We start from the raw sequence: 27,852 nt of genomic DNA on the forward strand, positions 1-27,852 counted from the left end.
TCTCTCCCGTTCTCGATACACGCTCGCTCACTATTTATCTCGCAAAAGCGAGGATGTGCAACAGTGTGTGCGCATGTGTGCGTGTTGCACAAGCGGAGGTTTTTCCCGAGTGTCTCGCACGTACGTCGGACGTTGTCTGTCAAAGTGCTGTTGTGACAGGGTGTAAAATCGACGAATTTTCAATGAAAATATGTGCCCCCACCAGGGTGCCCACCCGCCACCGGTAATGGACCGACGGCAAACGTGAAAAAGTGCCCAGTGGCGGATCTGTTTCAATTCGTTCGGAGTGAAAATAACAAAGTGAAAGAAGAACAGCACCCGAGCCGGTGGTGTCTTGGCGGTGTTGGCGTGCGAAGGAAACGCCAGCGACGAGGAGGAAGCTGGTTGAAACGCGCGTGTTTTGTCCCATTTTGCATAGAAAAGTGCTGCAGTAAGTATTTATTGCCTCGCGATACGGTGGAAAGGTGCGATACTTAAAGTGACGCGATGTGTGCTAGTGTTTGTTAAAGGATCCCTTCAACGAGTCATCGAGAGCGCTAAAAGACACTTTTCCTCCATTGCCATGGTAACCATAGCGTGATTATTCGTGGCGTATAGAATTTGCAGGAAATTACAGGTTGCTTTTCCAATAGGCGCTAGTGCGTAGTATCCGTATACACTCCAGAACGAAACAAAAGTGGATTGTTTTTCATTCTCTTGGCCGAGTTGTTGTTTACGCGTACCGTGTGCCAAGCACCACGCACACACTCACAACAACAAGTGGGGTGGGGTGGGGGTCGGTTGGAGCGGATGGCATGTTGTCTGTCAACCGCGAGGAAAATCGACCGACAATCGAAGCATTAACCCTTACGGCGGGGACGTACGATTACATCACAGCAGCAGACGGTATTAGTGCGAGAGGGACAGCAATAGTATTAGGAAGAGGAAAACAACATAAATGGTCCTTGAGCAGCCGTGTTTGTTTTATTGTTTTTAAATCGAAATTTCCATTCTAAAATGTTTTATCGCCTCGGGGAGGACGGTTCGATTTACGATTTTATTTTCCAATCGGAAAAACACACACACACGCACACTGGTTTGTGTGTATATAGGAATGTCGGATGAAGCACACACATGCGTGCTGGTAGACCGGTAATGGAAAAAAATCATATTCCACCGTTTGCCAATATCCTTACAACCGAACCACCGACCAAGAGCAGGAGAGTTTTTTGGCTTGGAAAATCGCCCACTAACAGAGAGAGAGAGAGAGGGAGACCGAGAGAGCGAACGCGATGATCATGAAACGTACCTATCCTGGTAGTATGATTCGCAGTCTTCCACCTGATATTCTGGAGGTGTGTTGTGTGTGACGTTTTGGTGTGAAAATTAATTTCCAATTCCGCTGTCCAAAATCGTTTTGTCTGGTCAAGCACCGGCAGCTTTTGGAATGGTGGAAAACTAGTGGAAAAAGCTAGCGATCCGGACCACCGAAAGTCGTAATGCTACTGAGGAAAACCGGGTCCCGGGCCACACAGCAAAGCGTCGTCAATCGTTCGATGGTAGTGTGATCGATACGCTGTGTGTGTGAGCGTACGTGCGTGCGTGCGTGTGTGTGGACCTAAAGAGTGCTTCTTTACTGCCATGTGTGTCGCACTAGGCACCACCAGCTGCGTTACAAACGTTACAATGAACGGTCCGGTACAGTCGCTGCCCGTGCCAAGACGGAACCGTTCCGGGCATTGAGGTGTCCTGGAGCCGGGCCAAATCGGCAAACGTCGGAAGCGTCGGACGGCTCGCGTGATGTGACTGTGATTGCCGGATTCTTTGGATCCACCGCCTGGCTTTCTTTTCCTGATCTGATCCAAAACTCGTAACACCAGAAAAACCGGGCCCAGAAAAAAAATGCTGCGGAAAAACCGTAGCCTGGCTGATCTGAAGGGGTATGTGTGTGTGTTTGTTTGTGTGAGCGACTGTGTGAGCGTTTTCCTCCCACCCCATTCATGCCTTCCAATCATCTCTCAAAGAAACGAGGCTCTTACGGAGCTCTGAACAGCTTCATCATGCTGGAGAATCGTTCATTCTGCTCACGGGGAAAACACCGACGCTTGTCACCGACGCTGACAGTTGTCAATGTTCTCCACCGTAGAACACCCCCACCCCCCCAGCACCGATAGTATCTTGCTTCTCCGCACCAGTTGCCCCAGTTCCGGCTTTTGACCTGGCTGTAAACATTATGCTCACATTACGTTACATAATTGGAGTTTTCACATTTATTTCATTGATTTTCACCACCCAAACCGTCCCCCTCCATTTAAGCGAATTCGTCCTAGTAGGCGGCACACACATTAAAAGCCTTTATGCCCTGTAAGCGCCTGAAAGTATGCAATCATTGGTTGGAACCCTCGTTATTTTTTTGTTTGAAAGCAATTCTATTCATTTCACGTCTCCGAGACACGTTCACGGCGTCACGGTGGGAAGAGGTGATGTATCAAAATCGTTTGCCGATTATGCTGCTGACACACGCGAGAGAGCATAATCATCGCTGAGCTGTGTGTGAGCCTAGCTAAGGAGAGCTCGGACCGAACTTTGAGAGGATGCAATTATACATTTGGAATGCTAAATTAATCGTCTGTCTGACCTCCAAAAGCGTGTTGGTGGTGTGCCCCCCATTTTATGTTCAAAATTAATCGCAATAGAAAAAAGGCTTTTTTGTATTCCTTTCCAATGCTAGTGTCTTATAGGCCTTTTGTGCATGGCAGCTCTCCAAATCCTTCTACTACACCTAGATCGTTAAGAAATCACAACTTAAAAAATTGATTGCAATCCACTACCTACACACAAGCTAATGAGCACAAAACATTCCCAACTCCAAAAAAAAAACCGGATCTCCTGAGAATAGTTTCGTTAGCACAAGCTGAACCACATTGAGTCTTCCATCATCCCCCAATAAAATCAAAAAACGCATCGCAAAAGAGACGTGGACGTGGTTGGCTTACCTGTAAACCCCCTCTCACCTGTTCCGTACCCCCTCTGCCCCCCCCCCCATCTCTTCCTTCACTGCTCGTTCCAGATCGCCCCGCAAGGGCTTAGCGAAAACGTTCCATGCCAAGGGCGGAATTGTTGCAGCCGAATGTGCTCGCCTGGACATTGAAGGGTAAGTTGGTGCCCACTCTGCCGCTTTTCTGCTACTACTTTCTTGATGTTGTCGAAAGCTGGTGCAAACTTTATAAGCAATCGCTTGTTTCCACGAGGACACAAGGCCCCTCTGCATGTGTGTGTGTGTGTGTATGTATGTAATGCTGAGTAATTGTAAGCCACGAAACAAGCAGCAGTGCCCTTTTTGCGTTCAATTTTCCTTCTTCTTTTCTTATCCATTCACTTGTTTAGAATAGATATGTATGTATGTATGGATCCGCTAGGAGCTGTTTTGTTGGTTCAACTCTTTCGAAGCACCACATTGACGTACAGACAAACACACATAAACTACAAAATGTGCCACAGTCGTGTATAAATGTTTTGCATGAACGGTTTCTGATACATCCTAAGACTGCAATTCGAACACACACATAACACACAACACACAAGAATTATCCTCCTTCGCTGCAAAACTTCATCCTGCACACACCAGCACACGTTCGTCTCCCATCTTCACAGTGTCCATGTTTTGTTCGTTTTTCTTGACCCGAATAAGTATTTGCTCCTCTCTTTGCTGTGCTGTGCATTTGCTGGTCGTACCATGTTCGCGCTTAAAGGATAGATGTTTGCCATTGTAGCTAAATATTTTAAATAAATTGTTTTATCCAGTGCAACACTGGAGCAATAATCTGGAGCAAAGTGATTGAATAATAAGTCTAATATGTCATGAGGTCGTATATTGAGGGCGGCTTGGTGGTGGAGGAGATAACGGTGCCGGTCTTCATACGGCAGGACCGGAGTTCAAATCCCATCCGGACCGTTCTCCCGAATTGAATACTATCCAACATCAAGGTATCATTAAGTCTAGTAAGCCTAGTCTAGAAATGGCAGGCATGACCGACGAGGTCTTTAGGCCAAAAAATAAATAGAGATGTCATGAGGTCTAGATTTGATGTTCGGTGACCTACTGTATCCCAGCTCGAATAATTCCATTCAAAATCTGACGAACTCAGGCTCATAGGTAGATTAGGTTCTGCCATTCCCAGTCGTTTCAACTATTGATAAGGATGTTCTTATTTTGCTTGCCAATATGTGTATTAAATAAAACCTTGAAAGCTGCCTATCATAACTGAGGTTTGTTGATCAAGTCTGAAGAGACTTAAAAAAAGACAATAAATTAGTCTCAAAAATTGCGAACAATATGAGAGCACAATGAATATTGGTGCAGCGAAATAGACTCGCCAGGCCCCATTGGGCTGATGCTGATCATATCTTTTTTTTCGTTTATTTATGGAGGCTTTGGGTCTTTGAGACTTCATTCGCCTCTATGCTGATCATATCGAATGAGGGTTGTTGTGCCCATGGAAACATGGAAAGCTCACATTAATCGAGGAGGACGGCATTGATGCTTCCTCTAGAAAAGCTGGGATAGACTCTAAGGTTTTCACTTAGAATTTCTGCAACAGATTTAAAACAATAGTTAAATTATACTATTAATGCTTAGCTCTTCATTTCCATAATGTAATAATAGGACTTAGTCATTGATGTCCAAATTCCTCGGAAATGTAGTTTCATTATGGAGTATTTATAGAACTGACTGACCCGTACGTCCAATAAAACGTTATCGCCCAAATGTTTTCCCTGTTGGCTGATGGAGTGAGACTATTCCGTGTAGCTCTGCGATAAACATAATCCTACCATTTAGCCAACAAGCGTAGTAGGCCACAAAGAGCGACAAACTTCAAAACAACCTCTTCCCCGCTGCATAAACAATCTCGGGGCAAGCCACCGAAGTGATTTTAAATTCTGAGTCAAAATAATGCTGCATTAGGTCATCTTCTCGCTGCCGGCGAGGACCTTCTTGAACGTCGGCCAAACTCCCGCCCATACCAAAAGAAATTCAACTGCAGATCATAAATATTGAATTCTTATTCCGTGCTCTCTCTCCAAAACAAGGTAACGCCAGACCACTGGCTCCGCTGATTCAGAGGACGCTGTCTCCTTACGTGACATATTCGCAGTATCGTCAGGAACTAATCGCCCACATGGGTCTGAGATTTTTATTGATTGCAAAAATAGCAATAGGAATGGAGAAACAGAAAAAAAAACCACGCTGCAGCAACCTTCGTACAACAGCTGGCCAAGTGGTCTCTAAACACACCATGTGTCAGAGTGATCCCAGCTCACCCGATTGATAAGATAGGAGACACTTTTTTTTTTCTTCACTTTCTGCCAACAGGGCGAACAGGTGTGTTTCTGGAGCAGTTTTTATATTGCCTATAGCAACCAAAGCGAGTCGTCACACATCCTCAGTAAGCCGTGACGAGGCGTCACAGGGTGTATGCGTTTTTTTGTTGCTCCGGTTGCTGTTGTCGTTTTTTTTGCTAAAGCACATCAAAACACCTGCGCCCAATTTATCACCCTTTGACAAGTGGTGGCGCGTTGCGTGGCCGACAGTTTGTGCAGTTCATTTCACGCATCCTGACACGGAACTACGGTGCTGGGCGTACATCATACAAGTAATGGAGCTGGACAAAGTTTATATTTAAAGTGTTGTTTGCTTTCCGGCTAAAGACCTAAAGACGATGTGTGGTGTTTCCCTCAGTGCGAGAGCGTGTGTTTGGTGTGAAGAAAGAGACATTAAAAATTCGCCTGTCTACAGCAACCTTCACCCGGGCACTTTGGCCCGCCAGCTAATGACGGGCATTGCATTTTCAGAGTGACATTTGTGAGGTCGGATCGATTCCATTGTTATACAAGGTGGAAAAGGTGATGCTGCTGCTGGCTTTCGCGATACAGGGACTACGATTGGGCCTGCCTTTGTAAAGTCCCGCCGTCCAGCCGTTAGTAGTATGGCGCCTCTGCGCATTGGTGAAGTGCACATGTGCAGTGCGGGCTGCCGCGTGCTGTTTGCACCACGATAATTAGCAGCTTAAATAACGATGATTATTAATCGCTGTATCGCTTATCTTGCACAACTTGCGGCTTGCGGTGTTTGTCAATGGATTGGGGGGGGGGGGGGGGGGGGTAGTTGCTTTAAGGGGCAATGATTGCAACTGACACACACTATCAAAGCGAGCTCCAGATGGGTAAAGAGGCAAGAGGGAGCTTTGGGGTGGAGAGATGGTGGAAGATAAAGGGGTGGCTATTTGTTAAGCATTAGACGCATGTGTATACGCGTACTGGATGGATGCTACTAACACACTCTCACTGCCGGCTGCTTTTGGTTTGCGTGTGTGAGAGAAAGAGAGTTAAGAAAGAGAGCATTTCGGGGGTTGATTTACTCTCCCTTCCTCTTCGGGTTGTGCAAATGTGCGAAAGTTCCAAAGAGCGTAACCCTCAACGTGAAAAGGGGGATGAAAATTCAGGTGTTTCCATGTTTATTAAACAAGGCATGGATCGATAGTTTGGAAAAAAAGCTAATTTTTTACGATAAAATTAAAATTTAATTTAAGCCTGTTTAGCCCTCTTATAAGGGTAAAATAAAAATAAAATTAAAACACAAAGAAAGTTCCCCAGTAATTTCAACCCTTAACGTATCGCCGTGAAAGATCACGCTCTCACGCTCTCACTCTCCCAAAAACCATACTCGCGCAACGCACACTACGACAGCCCCAACAAACATCATCCCCTATCAACCGGACGCCCCTCATTTCTTTTTCTCAACCCCGTACGTGGCCAATGCCGCTCAAGAAGAAAAAAAAACCCCTCTGGCGGAATGGTTTTTCTGTGGTTGCTTTTGGGTAGCAAGCAAATTAAAGTTGGTAAACATTTACAACTCGCACAGAGACCGACCGTCCTGACCGTGTCCGACAAAGGCAAAGTATCCGCGCTTGGCCTGCTGTGCGCATACACGAAAAGCTGGTTTGAGTGAGCCAAGAGAAGTGGTGGCCTTTTTTCCACTGCATTCACGCACCGATCGTCGGCTGTTGTTGGAGTGTTGTTAGGGTTTGCTGGTTGGAGAGCCTTCCCAGCTTCCCGCTGAAGATTCTCCCGTGATTCTGCGAGTGATCTTTCCCGGCAGTAGAAGGTTTAGCTTCTCCACCACCAGAGGGAAAGGTTGTGCAAATGGGTTCGCGAATAAAGTGTCACGTGTAGCTGTGTGCTTGTGTGTGTGTGTGTGTGTGTGTGTGCCTGTGTCTGTGTGGTTGTGCGAAGAGTGGATCATTGTTTTCGTAGCACGCCGCACGACGGATCGCGATCACTCATTGTGGATTAGCGTTTGACAGGCGACGGAAGGTACAGCGCTCGGTTGGAACGATTCGTGTGCGGCAATATCAAGTGATGGCAACCAGAGTCAGTGTCTAAATCGTTGCTTAAAACGGTGAGAAAGTTTCGACGCGCGTCATGTGCAGAAATTGGCATTAGGCCGATTTTTATCAACAACCCGCTGGAGTATGAAGTATGGTCTAGTGGCGTGACGCAATTGTGGCCGTTGGGCGAATAAAAACATGCGCCACCGCTTTTTTTTTTTAATATGTCGCGCAGTTTTCCTCACCCGCGCTATAAATATGGTTCCGGTGGGGAAGGTGTGGACGCAGCACGGTAGCACGATGACTTCAACGAACCTAACCTTCGTTTTCCGCAACGCCACCGCGTTTCTACGATAAAAAGCACACTCGCGTATCGTATCGCAGAAGCGCAAATATATACACCAAAAAGATGGGGCCCCGTATTTTTAGCATTGCGTGTGCTGTGTGTTTGTGCCCCCATCACAGCCCCCATTCAGCATGCTTATGCGGTGAAGAAGCGACCTGCAAGCCAAGTGTAGGAAGAAACTGCAACAAACATTAATATCATTTTCATGCGCAACGCAACACGGCTGACGACGTGGTGAGCACACGTTAATGTGGATCAGCATCCTCCCATAACCTGGGGGAGAGGGGGGGGGGGGAGGGAAATAGGGGAAGGGTGTAGTGAGGGTGGAGTTTGCAGTTCAGACGCACTCACACAGCCACATCCGTTTGCAGAGAAAGTGGTTAACAAAATGAGCCTCCAAGAAATGAAGTAGCTGTGCCATTTTTATGTCGCTCCGGATGCTGTGTCCGTGTGTGTGTGTGTGTGAATCGTCATTTTAGGTCGTCCTGGTCGCACTGTGTGGAAAGTGTGGAACGAGCGAACGAAACTGGGTCTGGAAAGTGCAAACCGCGAAGTTGGCAGTCGTCGAAGTTTGTGCTTTTTTGGAGGGTTTTTGGCCATTTTTTAAGTCTCTGAATGTGAAGTGATCTAGAGTGGTGTCATTCTCATGACGTGATCAACCCACAAGAGTACTTAACGTGAAGATCTCTTTACCACACTGGGCTGTAACTCGTGTTGTACAACGCAACAGCTAACGAAGTTTCTCTAATTGATCATTAAAAGTGATCGTAAAGGCTTACCACTAAAAACAGCCTCTCCTGGTTGTTGCCGAGATGATAATAATTATAATGAGCGAAGTTAGTTTTTCCATCTTAAAACATAGACGTATGAAAAATGGGAAAATGATCCTGGTAATGCAACCACCACGGGAGGGATTTCCATCCTCTGTGGAAAACCCAGTGACACACGCATTATCTTTGTCCCCTCTGGGCCTTGGACCTGCCATCACCATCATTCATGTTTCGTGCTACAGTTGATAATTGTTGCAAATCCATTTAATTGCCAGTCGACCGTTCGCCAACGGCTTGCTGCGCTTGGTCGTACTGCCGCCAACCTTCTCCCGCGAAAGTAAGCCAAACCAAACCGGACGTAGCAATCAGCTCGACTGCGACTGCTTGTATGCGTGCCTGCTTATGCCGCGGCCATCATCGTGCAAATGTGTGTGTGCTGGTAGGGATTGTCTTGTGCGCGGAAGAAAACGGGCTGCGGAAAAAAGGGGTGATAAAACGCGTCGAATGATTAAAACAAGTAGCATGATGCCGGCATCATTACAGCGCTGCCGTTGTACCGCTCCAACACACACACAAACGCACACGGAAAGGCAGCGCGCGACACGATCAGCTGACAAGCGCGACCTGACGTGGATCAGATCTGCCCAATTAGCGGACGACTAGCAGCGGCCCGAGTCGCGGTGTCGCAGAAACGTGCCTTATCAAAAGCGATCGTCGTCGCGGATGACAGATTGGGTTCGAGCAAAAGTTTGGCCTGTTTTTACCAAGCATATTAAAATGGCCTACATTTCTTCTTTCAAAATGGAAGTTTGCCTATTTCTGTTTCGATTGGAGAGAGTTCTTACTTTCGGAACATATTTAGAACTCACCCATCAGGTGTGATTCAGCGGTAAACACACTTTCAAATTGCCGTAAACATATTTGCCACGAATTTTGCCACGTACCGTGAATCACTCCAACTTTAATATCCAACGACACAGATGTGCCGTTGGGTAGAGTATATTAATAGCTGGTCACCCGCCCAGAACATCAGGAATCATTATCGTCTCAGAAGGACGACCATCATCGTCGCTCGTCGGGGGTTAGTTAGTGCCGTGTAATTTACATCACGACGTCTGCAGTTGCGATAAATGACGTCGATTCTGCGTCATTTAGGTCCAATGTATAATGTCCCTGCCCGCTCTGTATTCTTCCCGTGCAGCTTCCGAAACAGTACGAACGAATGGTTCCGTGTGGTCTGCTGACGACGAAAGGATGGTACGGTGAACAGAACTGAACGACAACCGACCCAAAGACTGCGAATGTGCCGTTAAAGTGTGGTGAAGTGTGTTTCGTGCGTGTGTGTGTGATTGAAGAATTTGGCCAGAAGATCTCAGAGACATCCCCCCTCCCCAAATGCCGGCCGCTGCGGCGATGGTTTCGATGTCGAGCGAACCGCCCTATTACGATGGGCCGGCGAAAAAGAGCTCCGGCAAGTTTCTGACCCACTTTGCGCGTCGACTGCGCATCGGCAAAGGTTCGAAAGCGAAACCGTCCGTCGGTGTCGGTGCCAACGGGCTGCTCGAGATGGACTCGGAGGAAGATCGGCAGGGTGTCGTCGATGGGGAAGAGATTGTGATACTGCGGCACGGTGTTGCACCGATGCCGGACGAGCTACTGACCGGCGGCAGTTCCGGTGCCGAGTCGGGCACGATGGTGCTGGTAGTTCCGGCGGCGGCCGTTGTGACAGCTCCACCGTTCAAGCGAGGCCACTCGTTCCGCCAGAGTCTGAGCTATCTGCTCAAGCGCACGCGGCCGAAGCTGACGGAACGGTCCTGCACGAGTGATAGCGATGTGGTGCACGAGCTCGACGAGGATGCGGCGACCGTGCGGAAGGGCAAGCGGCCTGTGCTGGATGTGTTCATGCCGGAGCAGGTGCCCGCCAAACGGCACAGCACGGGTGACATCTTCAACGAGGATCTGGACGCGAATATCCGTGCTCAGGAGCTGACCGGCACCGGTGGACGACATCGGCGCGTGCATTCCGACACTACGAGTTACGGGCTCACGGGCAAGACGAGCACCAAGGCCGGACAACCCAAGTGAGTGCTTCATACCTTTTCTACCACTCTGTGCTTCTTCTTCTTCTTCCCCCCTGCTACTAACCAGCTTGTGTGTGGTGTCCCGCTGTGGCGCAGGATTAGAGTTGACGCGACGAAGGGGTTGTTTTTGCATAATACCCGCTCCTTACAGCAATTGGACGGTTTGGCGCAATGTTTCACTTAAAGCTACTTAGCAACGGACTCTCGTTTATCAGTGATTTGCCAAGCGAGCAGAGAAACACAGTGACATTCCTGACAGAGCGCTCGAAACGCCCACCGATTGGCGTCGATTGGCCGTCCAAGGCACTGCTAGCTAGCGCGCCTTTATCGCTTTGACCTTTACCTTTGGATCTTGGACGCCGCGGAGCGTCATCAATCTTGGAGTCGCGTGTGGCCGACATCTTATTGCCTAGGTTCCGTGTGCTTGTTGGACGTCTCCGTCCAGCAATTCTAGGGGAATGTTTTTTATAACTTTACTAAAACGAAGCACGGGAAAAGCTGTACTTATTCGAGTTTTTCATCGTAACACGTTTCACTAAATACCATAACACATTTTATTCACCATCATCCATATACTCTCTGTGTGTGTGTGTGTGTGTAGCTAGCTGTTGTTTTGCATGGTTTTCCGTGTCTCACTTTCTTTAACCTTTTTCTTGTAGTTTGTATAGCAATAGTAAACTAAAATAGCTAAACTTTCCCCATACTGGTCCACTAGTCCAGCTAATACTACCCTTTTTTCTAGCCCTCACGGCAGTATGGAAATGAGTTCAAACGAATGTTCATGCCAGGGAGTGCTTACAAAAATAGACTTCTAATGGATTAGGGTGTGAGTTTATCGGAGAGCGCATAGGAGGAGCGACCCCGGGGTATATGGGGCGGCGTACCTAGGCGGCCACACCTCATATCCTGGTGGCCGCAAAGCATAATGGGATGAATACTCAAAAGAACGTTTCATTTCGACTACTTTTCCAGGTCAAGGTTAGTCAGTCGGGCAGGTCAGGCCGGATGGAGGAGGTGATTGATATAGGATTTCTTGTTTGATTTTGATCTTTCTTCCATGCTGGTTCGCTCCTACGCCATACCTTAGGGAGCGTTGGGGATTGGTTTTTTTGTTGTTGTGCTATGCTAGTTCATTACCACCAAGAGCGGACAACCTTTAGCCTTACCATTCTCAACACGAGCAGCATGAGAGGGAGAAGGTTTTTGTTGAGTGTTTGGGGTGGATTTAATAACTTCCACGCAACGATATAGCCTTTATTGACATTATACGGCGTGTTGTACGTATCACAGCACAGGGTGATTCGTTAAGCGATCAACACTACAACTCAATTACTTTCTGGTGGTGCTGGTGGGCTGTTCTTAACGGTCAGCCAAGACACACTGTTGCCCTCGTAAACCAGTTCTGAGGAAACTTGTTCGCTCTTTATTTTCAATTTTTTGGACAGATGTACACCATATCCAGTCTTTCAGCTCTCTTCAGCGCTTCTTTCACCCAACCGAAGACCGTTAAGAGACACAGCACACATGTACACGCGCGCTTGTTCCGGCCATTCGCACTTCCAGTCGGTGTGTTTCCTCCCCTTTCTTGATTTCGCTCTGTGCCACGTTTTCAACCGTTTTGGTATGACTTACCAAAAAAAAGCAAACACTGATGATGGCATTGCTGGTCTGTTTTTTTTTTTTGTTCCCTCTCAAGCTTCAACAAACGGACCGCTGCGCTAACGGGTTTCGTCGTTACGGTCACAGCGACATTATACATCGGAATAATTCAATTTAATCACCAACAGACACGACACGAACGACGTGAAAGTCTGCTTGCGGGCGAAGCGAGTAACGATTACGGCCTCGGTAAATTATACTTTTTAATCTCGCGGCATGATAAGAACACCAGATTTCATCACCCCCGACAGATGCTGCCGAAAGTCAGTCAGAATTGCGGTTAAAAATTTGCAGAATTGCGTCCCAATCAGACAAACGCGTGGTGCTCCAGATAGATGGCGATCGTTGCCCGCCAGATCGCAATAAAACCAAAGCAAAAAAAGGAGGATCGTTTAATTTCCGGTTGTTTGCGAATATTGGGCTGGGAGTTCAAAGCCATTTGTTAACGGGGTTTTTTGTGTTTCGCAGCGGAAAAAATACCCCTGATCGCCACCCGATCATCATCATTCATGGTGGTTCCGTACCACGACTTTGATGATCTTTTTAATGTCTCTTTTGCCCACTCTGGGGCTGGGGCGAGTTTTGTTTCGAACGAACAACAGGTGCTGAACGCATGGTAAAGAGTGTCTATTTCTATTATAATGTTAGTAAAAAGATCTAAAGAAAAATTATGTCTAACCAGGATCGATAAGGCAATGAACTCGGCACGAGCAAATGACGTCGATTTAAAACGACGCAGCAAACGAGAAACAAACTGTGCTGTCAGTAATTTGCACTCATTTTGCATATTCAAATGTCGCTCGCTATCGATCATGGCCGACAACGATCCTTCTGGTACACCCTGTGCTCAAAATGAAGGGTTCTCTTCCTTGCAGTCTGTTTTGCGAAATTTATCTTCTCGTAGTTGTATGTAGTTGTAAGTCATCGTCATCCCGATCGGAATTTTGCTTCTGTTTACCTTCTCACACGGTGAAGGAATGGATGGCGGCAGAGCAGGTGAAGCACGGTGGAAAATCCACTTGATTTGTGTGTTTTCCGAACGGAACACACACACACACGGCACACGGCGAATAGGAGGAGGAAAAAGGGAAATAAAAAAACTCGCGATGAGAGCGATATATGTGTGTGGCGGCGGGCAGAGACAATGGGGAAAAGGCGGCAGATAATGAGAGAAACAGGCCGAAGAACGGGCGCGTAAGCACACGGCCATCAGAACGGTACTACCACCATATGCATGTAGCCTGTCTGTTGAGCACTACTACTACTGCTGCTGCTGCCGTACATCCAGTGCTGCTACTACTACTACATGGGCCCATTGTCCGCTGGGCGCTCTCGGAGATCGTGGACCTCTCCCCATTGTTAACCGTACCGTCCGGCCGGTCGTTTGCATTCGCTTTCCGGTGGTACTCGCGTACGGCGGATATGCACGTTTTCTGTTGACCGTTGACGGCTTCCGGAGCCGGTGTGTTAAAGTTAGTGCTTGCGGTGGTGTTTGCGAAGAGAATAATAGTGCGTGTCCAGCTGCTAGATCGGTTCTAGGATTTTTGAGGACTCTTTCGTGACGTGCAGTGACACAGTGAAACCATTCTCAAGAAGAAGCGTCCATTCCGCTTGTTATTGATTCGGGAAAACAATCCGAGCAAAATGCAAATAACTCTGGCACATACGGGAACCGGGCTGCGTCTCTACAGCCGACTCGATTGATCTCCGTTCCCAGAGGTGCATTGTGCAACCGTGACATAACCCCTTTGCCCGGCTGATGCATCAATGGGAACTCTGATAAGCTTTTCCGACCTATTATCCAACACGCTCGGTGCACGAATGCTGCAAAATTCTGAACCGGCGATTGCATCAAGCTTTATTGATATCAATATTTTAAAGCTCTCCCTTTTTTTTGACAAGCAACTGACAGGGCTGAGTACACCAAAACACAGAAAAGGCAAATCGAAAACCGTTTGCTTCAAGTTATGCACACGTGCTGGCTCTGTCTATCCCCGCCGTGTGTTGGCCTTGATGTAAGTGCTTGATGTTGCATAGATTGAAAACGCCAGCCTGATATAAACGGCTCGGTACGGCAATTTTCCACTGGTGCAGGAAGTCGTTGAAACAAGCGTCCAAGTTCCTGCTTCCCGTTTCCGCCCCTCCCCTTTTACGATTATTTAAACGAGGCGAGGCTTTTTCTTCTCGTCGCCGTCGGAGCGCCATCGATTTCATAATACGCCACGGATGGATGGTCGCGCCCCATGGGGTGGTGCTGCTGCTGCTGCATGTGCATCCAAGTTTGCACAAATGCGTTTGCCTATCGCTAGTTTTTCACCTCCACCACCGATTGGGAAAGCAGTGGACGACAAGTGTCGATCGAAATGCCGGTCGGCTGGTCGGTCATCGGCATCGCATAGTCGCCAGCATGGCGTCAGTACCACCACCACACCACGTCCGTCTGATGGACGATTAAATGTGTAACAAAACAACAAACCCGCGTACCATCATCATGCGGAAGAAGGACTCAACGGTTGTGTTGCTGGCAGGGTCGATAATGGGAAGGAGGTTATCGCAAAAAACCCACCGACATGTCTTGCTGCCCTATTGATGCCTCACTAGAATGGCGACCATTTCTTTGGAGGCTAAGGATTTAAGTCCTCGCTGGAAAAAAATGGGAAATGATTCTGTGTCCTCCGCAAGATCGGGCAAGATCGTTCCTATTGCAGTGTGATAACCTATTTATCTTTAATTACACATCAAACACCGGCGCAAGGTCGTGAACTAGAGTTTTCAATCTGCCAAATCAACTGCAGCGTTGTACGTTACCGGAGCGTCCTATATGCGCTGGGGCTGTCAACTGGCGCGAGAGACAGTAAGACCGCCACCAGCAAGTGCCGCGCATCCCGCTGACTGATAAGAAACGGAAATTGCTTGTATTCTGCCGTCCAACAGTAATCAAACGAGGGGGGTGCTGGTGGGAGGGTGGGCCAGCGTACGCCTTTGCATGCAAACACGTCGATAGCATGATACCGAACCCCGGCTGGTTTCGGCCATAAAACACCTTGACACCTGGCGCTGTTTGCGCTTATCGCGGCCTACCCATCTGAAGCGCGACTGAGGTGCAGAAGTCACCGAGCGAGTTCTTACGCAAATCCGGTGCTACACCGTTTGACAGGAGGATATGTGTGACAATGTGTTGACATGCATGACAGATAGTGGAGGTCATTACGATCTCTCCCGGGCGCTGGCTAAAGTCTGTGTCAATAGATGTTGTATACGCCGCGCCACTACGTGTTGAATTATAATGATCCCACATTTTCTGCCTTTTTTTTGTGGCCTGGACGCGAGTTCTTCCCTCCTTCCGTTGATTGTAGAAGTTGAAGGATACACACATTCCTAGCGAGCTGCTTGAAGGAACAGGTTGCGAGTGCTTAATTATTCAACGGAACCGTTTCATAATTCATGGCGCCCGTCGTCATTTTGGGTTCACGAGCTCGAGCGAGCGCGTGGGAATAGCTGCCGCTTGACTAACTTGGGTTTGGAACTGTTGAAGAGCCTTCTGGCAGGACTCGTTTGGGATCCCCAACCTGGGACACAACTCCCTTTTGTGGTACCGACAGTTTTGCTGTCGGACATGGACATTTTGGTCCAAAATGGCAAACATCAACAAGTAACAGCAGCGTACGGAACTCGTGGTATCGTGTGGTATCGTGCCATCAGGACATTCGAGGCCCTGTGGTTGTTGGTGTGGAACGTGAGCATATCGTAAATATTCCTCCACGAGGGTTTCTTCCAATTCTTGTTCTCATCCTGCTCTATGGAACCGAATCCGAACCCTCCCCCGGATGATCGATCGTTGTTAGTGTATAGTCAGTGTATTTCAGTGTCGCTTATCGTTCGACAGTAGTAACCGTGGTGGTGTTCCGAGAACCGAGCAACGACGGACATGCCGGGTCATGTAAAACGTCAGTTTGAATGGTGTTATTGAGTGGCCTTAGTGGAAAACACAGAAAAAGAAACACGCTACAGTTGTTCGCAGACGCAGAAGCAACCGGGTGTTTGATCACGGCCGGGATCATGTTGTGCTTTGTGCAGGGTATCGCAAGCATGAATCACGGCAGTGGTAGCGGCAGCAACTCGTCCATGGTACGCAGCAGCAGCAAGCTCGGTACGTCCGAGGCATCGTCCACCACATCATCGGCATCGTCTTCGTCGCCGGCTGGCAAACGATTGTACAAGGCCCGCCGTATAATGCTCCGCAAGTCAAGGTATTGGGGAGCGCTGACATACCGCTATTTAAGCTTCTTTATTACACATTCAATGATTGTCCGTACGTCAGAGAGAACGCTAACTATTTAGCACAATCCGGGGAAACGTGACGGATACTAACCGTCGCTCGTAAGCTGATCGGTGCAAAAATAGTAACCGCCCCGAAGGAGTCCAAATTTCGTCATCAAAAGCAGATTATTAACGACGCTCCCTTGCCCAGCGACTCGATCGGTCTCAATTTCGCATCGACTTCGCTCGTGTCAGCTGTGACACACCGGGAGGGGGCAGCTGTCGGCCCGGCGTGCTCTAGTTTCACCAACGAAAACACGTGGCACACCGCACCGTACCGGAGAGGAAGGATAACAGCGGACGGCGTGGGGTTTAATCCTATTACACACTACGTCGCAGGAACCCAACGTAGTACACACCTCGTGCATGGAGTTATTTTAAAAAAAAAGTGTCCTATCCACCTTGATGACCGGTGCGTAATGTTCGCGCCGGTGCTGGTGTGCGGTGTATCGATTATACTGGCCCCATCCTCTTGGACAGTTCATTGTCGCGTCCCGGTTTTTGCTAATGTCGGTCTAGGTTACAGTTTACGCCACCAAACCGTCTTACGTTACCCGATTTGCGTTAACTAACAACGGGTGAAAAGGAAGAAGGGGTTGGCCGCTTTAAAAGTTACACACATTCGATGTACCTCGTGCTCAGGTGCGCATAACGCCCCTGTTACGGAGTACCTGACACCTGCTGTGCATGCAATTAGTATCCTTTAAGAGTAGTTGCTAGTTTATGTTTGTGGCTTGTCTTTTATTTACTCTACGTACGAACCTTCCCCTAAAGGACCCGTAAAGTTGACACAGATTTTCCATTTCTCTTCCCCGTACAGATCCGCCAACAGTGTTGGGCTAGGGACGCGTCCGCTACCACTGTCCTCCACGATAGAACCTCTCAGCAGTGTGGAAACCTCCGGTGGACAGCCGGAGGGTGCGGCCCACCTGAATGTACTCTCACGCAGCCCTAGTCATTCGACGGCCAAGAGCGATCCCAAGTAAGTAATCCCGAGGCGCATCCGTTTGCTGCATACCTTTCGGGGGCAATTTTGGTGCCCGTGACTTACCGGCTGGAGATGGATGATTCAGAGTCGAATCTCTCCGAAGCAAATCGAAGCAAAATCGAGGCGTCGTTATCTGTTTAATTTAGGGGGTGTGAATCATTTGGCGCGATAAAGAACATCGCCAATCGGTTTTTGGCACCAATCAGTTGCATTACAGGACCTATGAGTAATACTCGGTCGTTAAGTCCTAGCGCGATGGGAAGAAATTTCCCTTTTTTAAGCACAAATTGGCAACCTCCGCGAGTAGTGTCCCCTCTATCGTCAAGTCGCTTTTCCTTATCAATCATCGTCCCCAACTCGCACAGGTGCTACCCGCTAGACACACCTTTTCTATCTTGTCCCATTATGTGTCTATTACACACACACACACGCAAACACCCCTCAAAATACAAATCCACCTCACTATCTCTACCCAGCACCAGGACAGGAAGAAAGGATTACGAGCGACCGGAAAACGCGATGCTTGGTGCGTTGCAATTTCCTCTTCCACGTGAGCAATTACTCGATGGCTTATCGCCATCGTTTATTCTTTCTGTTGGTTTGGGTTTGCTCCCTTTGCTAGTCACTCATAATCCAAGCACGAGACTTGTTCGTGATGGCCGACCAACCCAGAGACCGACCAGGTGGATTGTTTTGACAATTTTTCCGACATTTTGAAGCTCGCTTCAAAGGTCCCATAAAATCGCATCGATATATGTACTATCTTGATTAGCGGGGTGTGTGTGTTTGGTTGCCCTTTTTTTGGGGAGGGGGGGAGGGGGGTGTCTTCTCTCTAATCACAAAACGAAGGCAGGTGATGCCACAAACGTAACTTGTTACGTGCTCGCTCGGTTGCAATTAAACGCGCGCCAGGTGCGTCCATATTTGGCACAACCGCCATGTTTGTGCTTATCGAGTGCGGCTTGGGGGAATGGAAATAAAACACTTCCGGCGACCGTGAGCAGTACCAGTAGGTCAGCCGGGAATAGAAACGCAAGGACGGGCGGCAGATGATTTGGCAAAAAATCGAATTCAATCGCAAATGACTTTTACTTTTACACCATAAACATGAACGAAAAAACGGGAGTTGGATAGGGATTTTGGTTTTACTGCTGGCCGCTTATCATCATCCGTCTCGGGTGAAACGCCGTACACCGGCTTACGATCGGCTGGTAAAAGATCCTACCGATGGGCCAGCCTCGCACACACACACGCACGCACCCGGTACGCTGTGGCACATCAGCAGTACCGCAGAGGATGCGATGCGATAATGGCATCGCATTGATAAGATAATCCTTATCAAACCGAGCGCGGAAAGCCGGCGGGAGTTAGAGCGGGACAACTGCGTTGCCCTTTCGGTGGAGGCCCGCTAGGCCGGTTTGGTGGGTTATGATAGGAATCGAACTTTCTTACACAGAGTCGTGCGTTCCTCCTGCTGCAGCAAGATGACAGTTCAGTTCTCGAGTGGCACCGGGATCAGTTGGTAGCATTAGTTATTGGGCTCCAATAGGCGAACGAATAGAAAAATCCGACACCACAATCGAGTGGCTTCATTCAAACCGCGTGATATCGAATGACGTGTGAGAAGCGAGATCTTAAGCGAACAGATGCTATTTACAGCGGGTCGGCGGCGTTTCCTACTACACCGAAGACGTCATCGAATTGTTTGAAAATAGTGTTCGTTATTGTTTATAAACACAGTGCGCACTGTCATGCGGTGTAAGAGAAAGTGTGCTTGCTCTGTGCGGATGATCGTGTGATCGTTTTTGGCTGGGAATTAAACATGCCGCGGGGAAGATTCCCACCGTACCAGAAGAACGACAATGGTCTTTATTTATGTTGTTAGCATTACCCTCTCGCCTCCCAGACCAGCATCGTGACCGTCGTGGCGTGTGTTTGCGTGCGTGATGTTGTTTAGAGGTTGGCCGCTCGGCAATACAGGCGCAAATCGTTTGCCCGCGAGACCGGGTGTGTGTGGAAGCCTTAATTTACACACCGAAGTGCGTACCGCGATCGAGGGTAGGGCCGTGTTGTTGAACCGTTCATGCCGCCAGCATGAAATCAAGTTAATGTTGATAAACGACGTTCCAACTGCAGCGTTTCACTAGTTTTATCTTGTCTTGTGGTACGCACGATGTGCGTATGTTGACGCATACGGTTTAGTGCTCGTTCGTTATCATTGAACGAAAAAAAAGGAAAAGTTAAAATTATTTACATGACAGTGAATTACAAATCTACTACAATAATAGTTTAAACGATTTCAATACTTTTCATCGGCAAACGTACACCAACCTGCCTGCTGCGATGCGCTTTGAACAACACACAAACGTCAAAACGGGATGAAACTTCTTTCCTTTCTTCGCTGCAATCCGGCGCCTTCTACGGTGATGATGATCAGTGTGTGCCATGTTTGTTGATGTTGTGTGCTGCTGCTCCCATTCTGTACCGATTGATGACGGCCTTCAGACGAAGGAACACTTGTTGTTGATTGAAATCGCTTTCAGCCCGTGCAAACACACACACAAACACACACACACGTCTGTTATGAAAGCGCCGATCGTCGAGACGACGTGAAATTGACATTTCTTTCCTCGCCGTGAAGGAAAATTGACTGAGATCCCCGCGTGTGGTGTAGTTTTTCGGGGGTTTCTTGCTGTGTTGTGCTATCGTCGTGGTGTACTGTGCATGTGGCCGGTGTGTTTTTGTATGCACTTGCTGCCCCTGGATACGCTAATCGTTTGTGCGTGCCGGTGCGTTTGTGGTGTGTGCGTCAGTGGTCGGCAGGCAATGCAGCTGCTAAACAGCGAACTACGGTCTCGAGCGTTTTGATGCGGATCAAAACGAAAGCTTAGAGAGGAGAAAGAAGCTTCTCACACAGGATTGATCCTTTTTCAGAAAGGGTGTTGAAGAGATAACAAAAAAAAAAGTTTACAACGAGAACATCACATCACTAGCGTGTCGTCGTCAAGATGCCTCTAACTCCAGCCTACTCGACACCGAACATCGCTACCGACGATGATCCGGAGGTGTCGGGAGTCCGGTTGCGCAAGTATAGCGCACTCTATCGGTAGGTTCAAAAAAGCTACAAAATTAAGGACCATTTCTGTTGTTGTGCTTATAAAAAAGCTTTTGGTTGGGAATTGGGATTTGAACTAAGGACGTCAGTCAAGGAGATTGCACGCACACCTCCGGGTAAATAGAGTAGCTCACCTTCTGTCTGCCTGGCTATCCACACAAGTGGTGTAAAAATCGGCCAAAAAGGGTTAAAGGAAGAATTATCACATAAAAATTGCCGGATGCGATAAAACTCTCTAGAACAATCACAGCCGGAAAAATCTTCTTCGGAACATTCGTTCAGCGGCAGATTCGCCATCCGTGCTCGCGAATGGAATGGTGCTCGAACAATAGCGCGAACACGAACGCGGCCCCTCAATCAATCATCATGTGAATCATGTAAGAACAGAGTAGTGGAAGAAGATGATGTGCAGTCGTTGAGCGTTTGCCAATTCCGTACAGTTTCACTCGTATGTGTTGCGTTTTGCTCGTTTTGTCACTAGCTCTAATTAAACGTAACACCACCGGGGTATGGTTCCACCTTTTTCCCTTCGCGCTATTATTTCACCTGAATCAGATATTCTTTTTATAGGGCGTTTAAATCCAGATTACCCATTTGGGGTGTTCCCCCTTCCCGAGGAAAAAAAAGAGCAAAACTTTGTGATGACGGAGCTGTAAAGGTCCGGGGGTAGATTGAGCTCCAATTCTTTATCATTCAAACGCCATCCAAACGTTCGCTTAATCGGTTTTAATGGTCATTGTATGGGGCGCGGAATTGAATGTAATGATGCTTTAGCGTGAATTGTTCTCAAAGTTAAAGGAAGTCCCGGGGTAGCGGGGTAGGTGATATAGGGATTTGCAGCGATGTTCCTAGCGGAAAAAAGGAGAATTCAAAATTGGTGCCGTGACCAGGATGATCGATGAGATCTTAATTCTGATAAAGCATCAAGCCACTATTAGCTCCTCCAAAAGCGAGACAAATCTACTTCCTGTGAATGTATAAACTTGTTTAACAGTTTCGATTAGCATCACGCGACACGCGATTTCCGCGATACGGTATAGGCTTGCCTTCCCCATTCGACCCATTCGGTGCACACCTTAGCTTTATCAGTTAGTTTACATTTTTCGCAGGAATGTTAATACCACACCTAATGCTGATAGTGTGGTGCATAGCTGCGGATCAGCGTGTAAGCCAAGTCCGCGGGAATGAGATGAAGTTTTCGGCCAACGATAAGAAGCAGCCAGCCGTTAACCACACTCCAATTGCACTGTTGTATAATCGTTTCGAGTGTGGCACTTCTAGAGCCCGCTTTAGTGACGCATTTAGTCACCTATTATGGTTGTAAAGCATACGTAGCTCCTTCCAGCCACTAAATTGACGCTCTTTAGCAGTTACTAAAGGAAATTGTATCATTATCCTGAGCGTCTATAAAGCAACTAAGAGATGGGGACCCTTTTTAGCCGTTAAATTGTTCGCTAGACGAAGAATGTTGTACACGCGAAGGCAACTCGGCGTTGCTCGGAGTGGGGGAAAAGAATGGACGACCCAACCGGCACAACCTGCACTGCGCTCACTAATCAGATGCAAATGGAATGTAAATTGAATTAGTAGTACATCTTGTTGCATGACGCCGATGTTGCTCTGTATCTTGACACCTTTTCGCGGCGATTCGGTACACGTGGCCCCATACATTCTGCCCAGTCGGAAAGGGCTAGCGAATAGAAACAGCTGTTCTCTTGATTGGCATATGATGCTCTGCTGGACTTCCTACTGGTGTGCATCCTTTCTCACCGCTAAATAATGGATGTCGTTCGATCGATTGGTAATATCGTTCGCGCTCGTTGATCTTGACCTTCGTCGCGTGCAGTGTCGGAAGACAATAAGGGCTGGTGTGCGGCAATGCACCAGCTCCAAGGGCAGCATTACGAAGAAGCAGTTTCTAATTGTATGGTGTGTGTGTGTGTTTCTTTTTCAAATTCTAGATCGCTCAAATCGCTGTCACCGTCGGCACGGTCGTCCACCATCCGCAGCTCTAGTCCACATCCACTGAAATCGTTCAGCAGCACGCGGGATGCCGTCGACAAGCCGGAGAAGCACCATAAGAAGAAGGAGGGCGGGATGTCGTGGGAGCAGAAAAAGTTTGCCCAACACTTTGCCCAGGTGCCGGACGATGAGGTTGTGCTGGATTGTAAGTACTGGCTGTCCATTAACGGACAGAAACCTGGGTTTAGGATCGAACTTAACCTCACTAAACCCTGATTACAGATTTTTCCTGTGCCCTCGTTGGAGACATCCTGCTGCAGGGCTATCTGTACATTACGCAGCACTACTTCGCCTTCTACTCGAACGTGTTTGGCTACGTGACGAAGGTAGGTAGCAAATGTTCGTTCCCGTAACCCATCTCCCCGGCCAGTGCTGCACACCCCCACCACCATTAAAGCAAGGAGGAACTCATGTTTGACCGGTGAAAACTTCCACAGCTACTCATCCCGACCGTTTCCGTGCTGGACATATCGCGCGAAAAGACGGCCTACATGTTCCCGAATGCGGTCGGTGTGAAGACGCGCGACGATCGGCACGTGTTCGGCAGCTTCCTGAGCCGGGAGGCCGCCTACTATCTGATGTGCAGCGTGTGGGAACGGGCGACAACGCCGCACAGTGATTCGCTCGGCAGCATCCAGCACACCCGGCTGGCACCGTTGCACGCGGAAGGTTCCGAAGGTTCGTTGGACGAGGATAGCAGCTGTTACGATGGTATGGAAAGCTCGTTCCACGGGAAGGACGATATGCCCGATCTGCTCGATTCGGGCGACTCGAACGAGAAGCGCGAGTTGCTGAATGCGACCGAGGCCGGCACGAATCAATCGTCTGATGGTGAGTGCGCGAGATAGCGAATGGCCGTTGCAAGGCAACTCTCAACATTCACCCTAAAATGCCCCACAGATTCTACCGTGCAGCAGAAGCAGAAGAAACTTAAGAAGGAACTGCTGCTCAAATCGCCCGCGATCGTGAAAAGCCCGGCCATTCTCAAGGTGGCCGTCGCAGCCGGCGCACTGGAGGGACTGAAGGGCGAAAAGACTTTACCGATGCTGGCGGGCGGTTTGATTGGTGATGGGCCGGGTGCGATTAGCGGTGGTGGTGGCGCCCGTGCCATTTACGGTGACGGTGCCGAGCGTAGCAAACTGTCGCTGGTGAAGCGAAAGCTGCGGCACATCCTTCCCTCCGATTTTGGTATTATACACATAGGCTTAATATTGGCTGTCCTGATGACTCTGTTTTCCTGCTTTCTGGCCTACAAAATACACGCCCTGCAGGCGCGTCTCGCTGCGCCACCCATTCGATTGGTAAGTAGTGGGTTATTGGTTCTCAAAAGATGTTCTCACTAACCACAAGCGCACTTGCTCGTTGACCGTGCCAGGGTGACGACACAGACTTCTATCTCGATGTGCTCCGGTGGCAGAAGCGTCTGCACAGCAAAAGCAAAGAGGAGGCCCAGATCGTGCTCAACTCGAACCTGGAGCAGATCATCAAGGTGCGCAAAAGTCTGGAAACGCTCTCGCTGCTGATCAAGGACACCGCCACGGACGGTAGCGGCGACGGTCGGGACGAGGATCGCACTTTGCTTGGTGCCATCATGGGTGCGGACGGTGCCCGTGTGCTGGCGGACGGTGGTAGCTTAAATCAACAGTACTTCCACGAGGACGCTACATAGGGGGCGGGGGGGGCAAGGGAGGGAGGGAGGTACAAATCATCAAGCAGCTACCCGTTGCCGGCAACGAGAAGATGAGGATGTTTGTGTGTTTGAAGGGGTGAATATTTGAAAATGCGTCGGCCTGGATGGGTTGTGAGAAGGGGCGCATGTGTGATTTTGTACCTTTAGCAGAGGAGCGCGTTTCGGTTGTTGATCTTTAATTTATTCTTTAACGCTTTTCTTCGTGACTCGCTTAGTTTGATAACTAGTTTAAATAGTGGTGAGAAGGAGGAGGAGGACGACGATGACGAGGAAGTGAGTGCTTGGAAGGCATGCATTTAACGCTAGAAGGCGGAGTAGTGGCACGGTCATTTTGCAGGAGTGATTTATAAACTGTTTTTTATATGTGTTTAGAAAACCCCCGATTTAAAGTTAGCAGCCGATGGGCTGTGTGGGTCAGGTCGGACACAAAAGGGAGTCGGTAGACGACCACACCAGCAGTAGTAGCTTTTTTATACAAATACAATGAATTTTTGCGGGTTGCGGGACAACACTCGAACAGAACCGAAATGCCAAAACAACCGCCACAACAACCACCAAAATAAAACCCCTTTCTTCCGCGGTTTTTCGAGGCAATGCCGTCGTGTAGCGCCCGAATAGTAGTAGCTTTTAGTAGAACGAGAGCTTAATCCGGATTGTCCGGCAAAGCGAAACGGGAAAGGAACACGAACAATGATATCCTTGCGCGCTAGAAAACAATAACCAACAACAATAACCTCTCCCCCCCCTCAATGATGTGTGGACAGACGACGCAACACGTGCGCGGTTTTTTGTTTTCGCTTTTGCTAACCCGACTTTTAAAAACGTAAGAAAAACCCACCCGCCGCCGCTAGTGGAACCGATTTTTCTCGTGCTCCACTCCCGTGCTCGGTGTTTTCTGTTGCGCTGTTTTCCTTTTTGGAACCATTTATCTCGATAGCAATCTGCCTGACAAGCGTGTGTGTGTGTGTGTCGATTAGATTTGATACAAGGTAGAAAACAAGGTGGAAGGAAGAATCGTAGAAGAAGTAGAGAAAGAGTGATGCGGGATGCGAGGACGATTTTTGCTCAAACGGCTTGAGGTGGGAGTAGAGCGGCCCTCCGTTTTTTTTGTTGTAAATAATGTTTCCCCTATGAGTTGAGCTAAGTTTGGGAAGATCAGATACAGATTCGTCATCAATCGGTTGGTGCCATAGCTTATCGGGTTTCGGTTTTCGCAGCCCAACCAGCTCAACTTGACGGATAAGGCTTTATAGTTGGTTGCAAAGGATGCACTGGATGATGTGGATGTGTGTGTGTGTGTGTAGGATTTTTTAAATTGATAGCACCACTACTGGACGAAAAAAACCCGCTTTCCTCGTGTCCAATCACCCCCCCCCCCCCCCTCTGTCACATCTATCTTTGTGTGGGTAAGGATGGAATAGGAATGTAAGCGTGCAATCGAATTGCATTAGGGGTAGAAGCCGAGCTTCATATCATATAACTGCAAAATGGGTCACCGCAAAACCGTTGCGGAGCGATCTCACCACCCCCCCCCCCCCCCCCGCGCGAGACACCACCACGGACACTTAAATGGCGCACAATATTGTCCCGGGTCGATTGGGGTCCATACAAGTCCATACGCCGGCGGGAGAGACTCCAGGCCGGGGGGGGCCCGGCAAGCGAATGAAGACTTAATGCCTGGGAAGTGATCAATTTAAGCGAACGGGAAGGAACCGTACTAGAAAAAACAAATGTCTGTGATATGTATGCAAAAGGACATGAAGGAATGGAAGACGGAAGACCGGAAGCGAGGGGGCCACTTCAACAACGGGGCAGTGAAGAAGAACAAGATTGGACGGTAGGGAAGCATCATGAGCAATGTATCGAGGGCATAAATCACAGGAAAGCAAGCCAATTGACATGGGAAGAAGAAAAACCTCCGATAGTTTTCCCTTTTTTTTCCCCCTTTTTTCCCCCTCACTTTCGAGAACCTCGGTGAAAGGTGGCTTAAGTTGCTCTTGCTATGTTTACATCCCAACCCGAATTCCCCCATCCCGGATTGCTTATTCCGTGTTTTCTGGAGACTACTTTGTTGTTTGATAGAAGCGATTTGAGCGAGGAGAAGGAGACCGCGCTTTCTGTGCGGATTATGATTATGATTAAGTCTTTTTTCTCTGTTTCGTTTGTTGAGAGAGGGTACGTTACGATGTGTAGGATTTAAAGACACTACGAAAACTAATAAACCCGTATCTTGAAGTATGAAAAGCACAGCACAGAGTGTTTTGGTGGCTTTTTGGAAAGAAATTTGCCCGTTACACTTCACGATTCCATGTCAGCTGTTTGCCCTATTCTATTGCCAAGTGATACAGGATCACTTCCATCACCATCGGGAATGGTAAGAAAGTCTGCTTCAGTAATAAGTGCAGAACTGGCAGGGGGAATTATTGTAAAGTGAATATCAAGTTGCAGCGGTTCAGTGGCAGAGGCGAGAGCGGCGCCGGTCTTCACATGGCAGGACCGTGGTTCAAATCTCATCCAGACCGCCTCCCCGTACGTAAGGCTGACTACTTTCCTACGGGTAAAATTAAGTCACAGAAAGCCAGAAATGGCAGGCCCGAGACCTCTCGACGTTGTAGTGCCAAGGAAGAAGAAGAAGAAGAATATCACAAGCTCACAAGTGGCGCAAATTTGAATTCGCAAAGGAAGGCGAAACGTCCTCTCTCGGGGTTTGGGTTCATGTTTGATTTAAAGAGCAATACTCCCACTTCTGGATGGACTCGGTGGATCGATAATTCTCGAGGCTCTTTTGCGAGCTATTCGAGCAGTTCTGTTCTAGACATCTAAGCACGAAGGTAGGGTGCTCATAACTTGTGTCGTTTGTTGTTGGAGTTCGACAGATCCTTGGCTAAACGCGACAGGACCGGGGATCAAATGTCAGAGGTAAAATCAAGTCACGGAAACGCAGAAGTCCCTAAGGCCTCTCGAGGTTTTAAGATCGCTCCTGAAGAACGATTCGGATGCGATTTGATGTCTGTTAACCTGGTGAATCACCTTCAAAATCACCAAATCAACTTGGTGCCAGCACATTACGCAACCTGTATATTCCTCAACTAGTCTTACAGCAGCCAAAATCCACGGCTTCAAAACAACAGTGATTCAAACTAGACGCTTGTGACAGCAAATTTCAACCACGGCAAGCAGATAATGGAGTTACTCACCAACATGCTCCACAAGAGACCTGAGGCTTTTGAGCATGAATAATTGAAAAAAAGGCATCCAAGTTGCTCATTTTATCCGAAATTAGCCGAAGAGGTTGGCAAAGTCTTCAGTTTGAGAAATAATATCTTAGATCCTAGCTGCCGAAGTCGGCCTGGTACAGGAACATGCAGGATCACGACTTCCGACTATGGGTGCAATCGATTCAAGAAAGCAAGTAATGGAATGCCAGGAACTCTCGAGGTCTTATGAATAAAATCTAATTTCCCTAGCAGCAGATAAACTACTTACTTACTTAC

The 27,852-nt window shown here is 48.3% G+C and overlaps 1 protein-coding gene and 1 long non-coding RNA gene across 12 annotated transcripts; one reads left to right on the forward strand and one right to left on the reverse strand.

Moving 5' to 3' along the window:
- Positions 1–110: 110 nt before the first annotated feature.
- On the forward strand, positions 111–26,607 carry LOC118505048 (GRAM domain-containing protein 2B-like). 11 transcript variants are annotated; one of them, XM_036040312.1, is made up of 8 exons: positions 111–430; positions 9,685–10,564; positions 17,364–17,525; positions 22,608–22,813; positions 22,891–22,994; positions 23,106–23,499; positions 23,569–23,969; positions 24,044–26,607. In XM_036040312.1, exons 2-8 carry the CDS (start codon positions 9,879–9,881, stop codon positions 24,335–24,337), a joined length of 2,247 nt encoding a protein of 748 aa, XP_035896205.1. In that variant the 5' UTR covers positions 111–430; positions 9,685–9,878; the 3' UTR covers positions 24,338–26,607. The 11 variants fall into 11 exon arrangements, with proteins under 11 accessions (XP_035896205.1, XP_035896215.1, XP_035896210.1 ...); XM_036040322.1 differs by lacking the exons at positions 111–430; positions 9,685–10,564 and adding exons at positions 1,552–1,919; positions 3,050–3,133; XM_036040317.1 differs by lacking the exon at positions 111–430 and adding an exon at positions 3,061–3,133.
- Positions 19,378–19,954, reverse strand: LOC118505107. Its single transcript, XR_004905386.1, has 2 exons — positions 19,863–19,954; positions 19,378–19,735 (listed from the first exon to the last, which is right to left on the reverse strand). It is a non-coding gene; the product is annotated as an uncharacterized LOC118505107 (long non-coding RNA).
- Positions 26,608–27,852: the final 1,245 nt, after the last annotated feature.

Source organism: Anopheles stephensi, chromosome 2 (genome assembly GCF_013141755.1).
Source record: "Anopheles stephensi strain Indian chromosome 2, UCI_ANSTEP_V1.0, whole genome shotgun sequence".
Classification (NCBI taxonomy): Eukaryota; Metazoa; Arthropoda; class Insecta; order Diptera; family Culicidae; genus Anopheles; species Anopheles stephensi.

Coding starts and splice junctions, on each gene's coding strand:
- LOC118505048 (XM_036040312.1), top strand. CDS start 9,879: ATGCCGGCCGCTGCGGCGATGGTTTCGATGTCGAGCGAACCGCCCTAT. Junction 22,814..22,890: donor CGATGAGGTTGTGCTGGATT/GTAAGTACTGGC, acceptor CCCTGATTACAG/ATTTTTCCTGTGCCCTCGTT. Junction 23,970..24,043: donor CTGCGCCACCCATTCGATTG/GTAAGTAGTGGG, acceptor TGACCGTGCCAG/GGTGACGACACAGACTTCTA.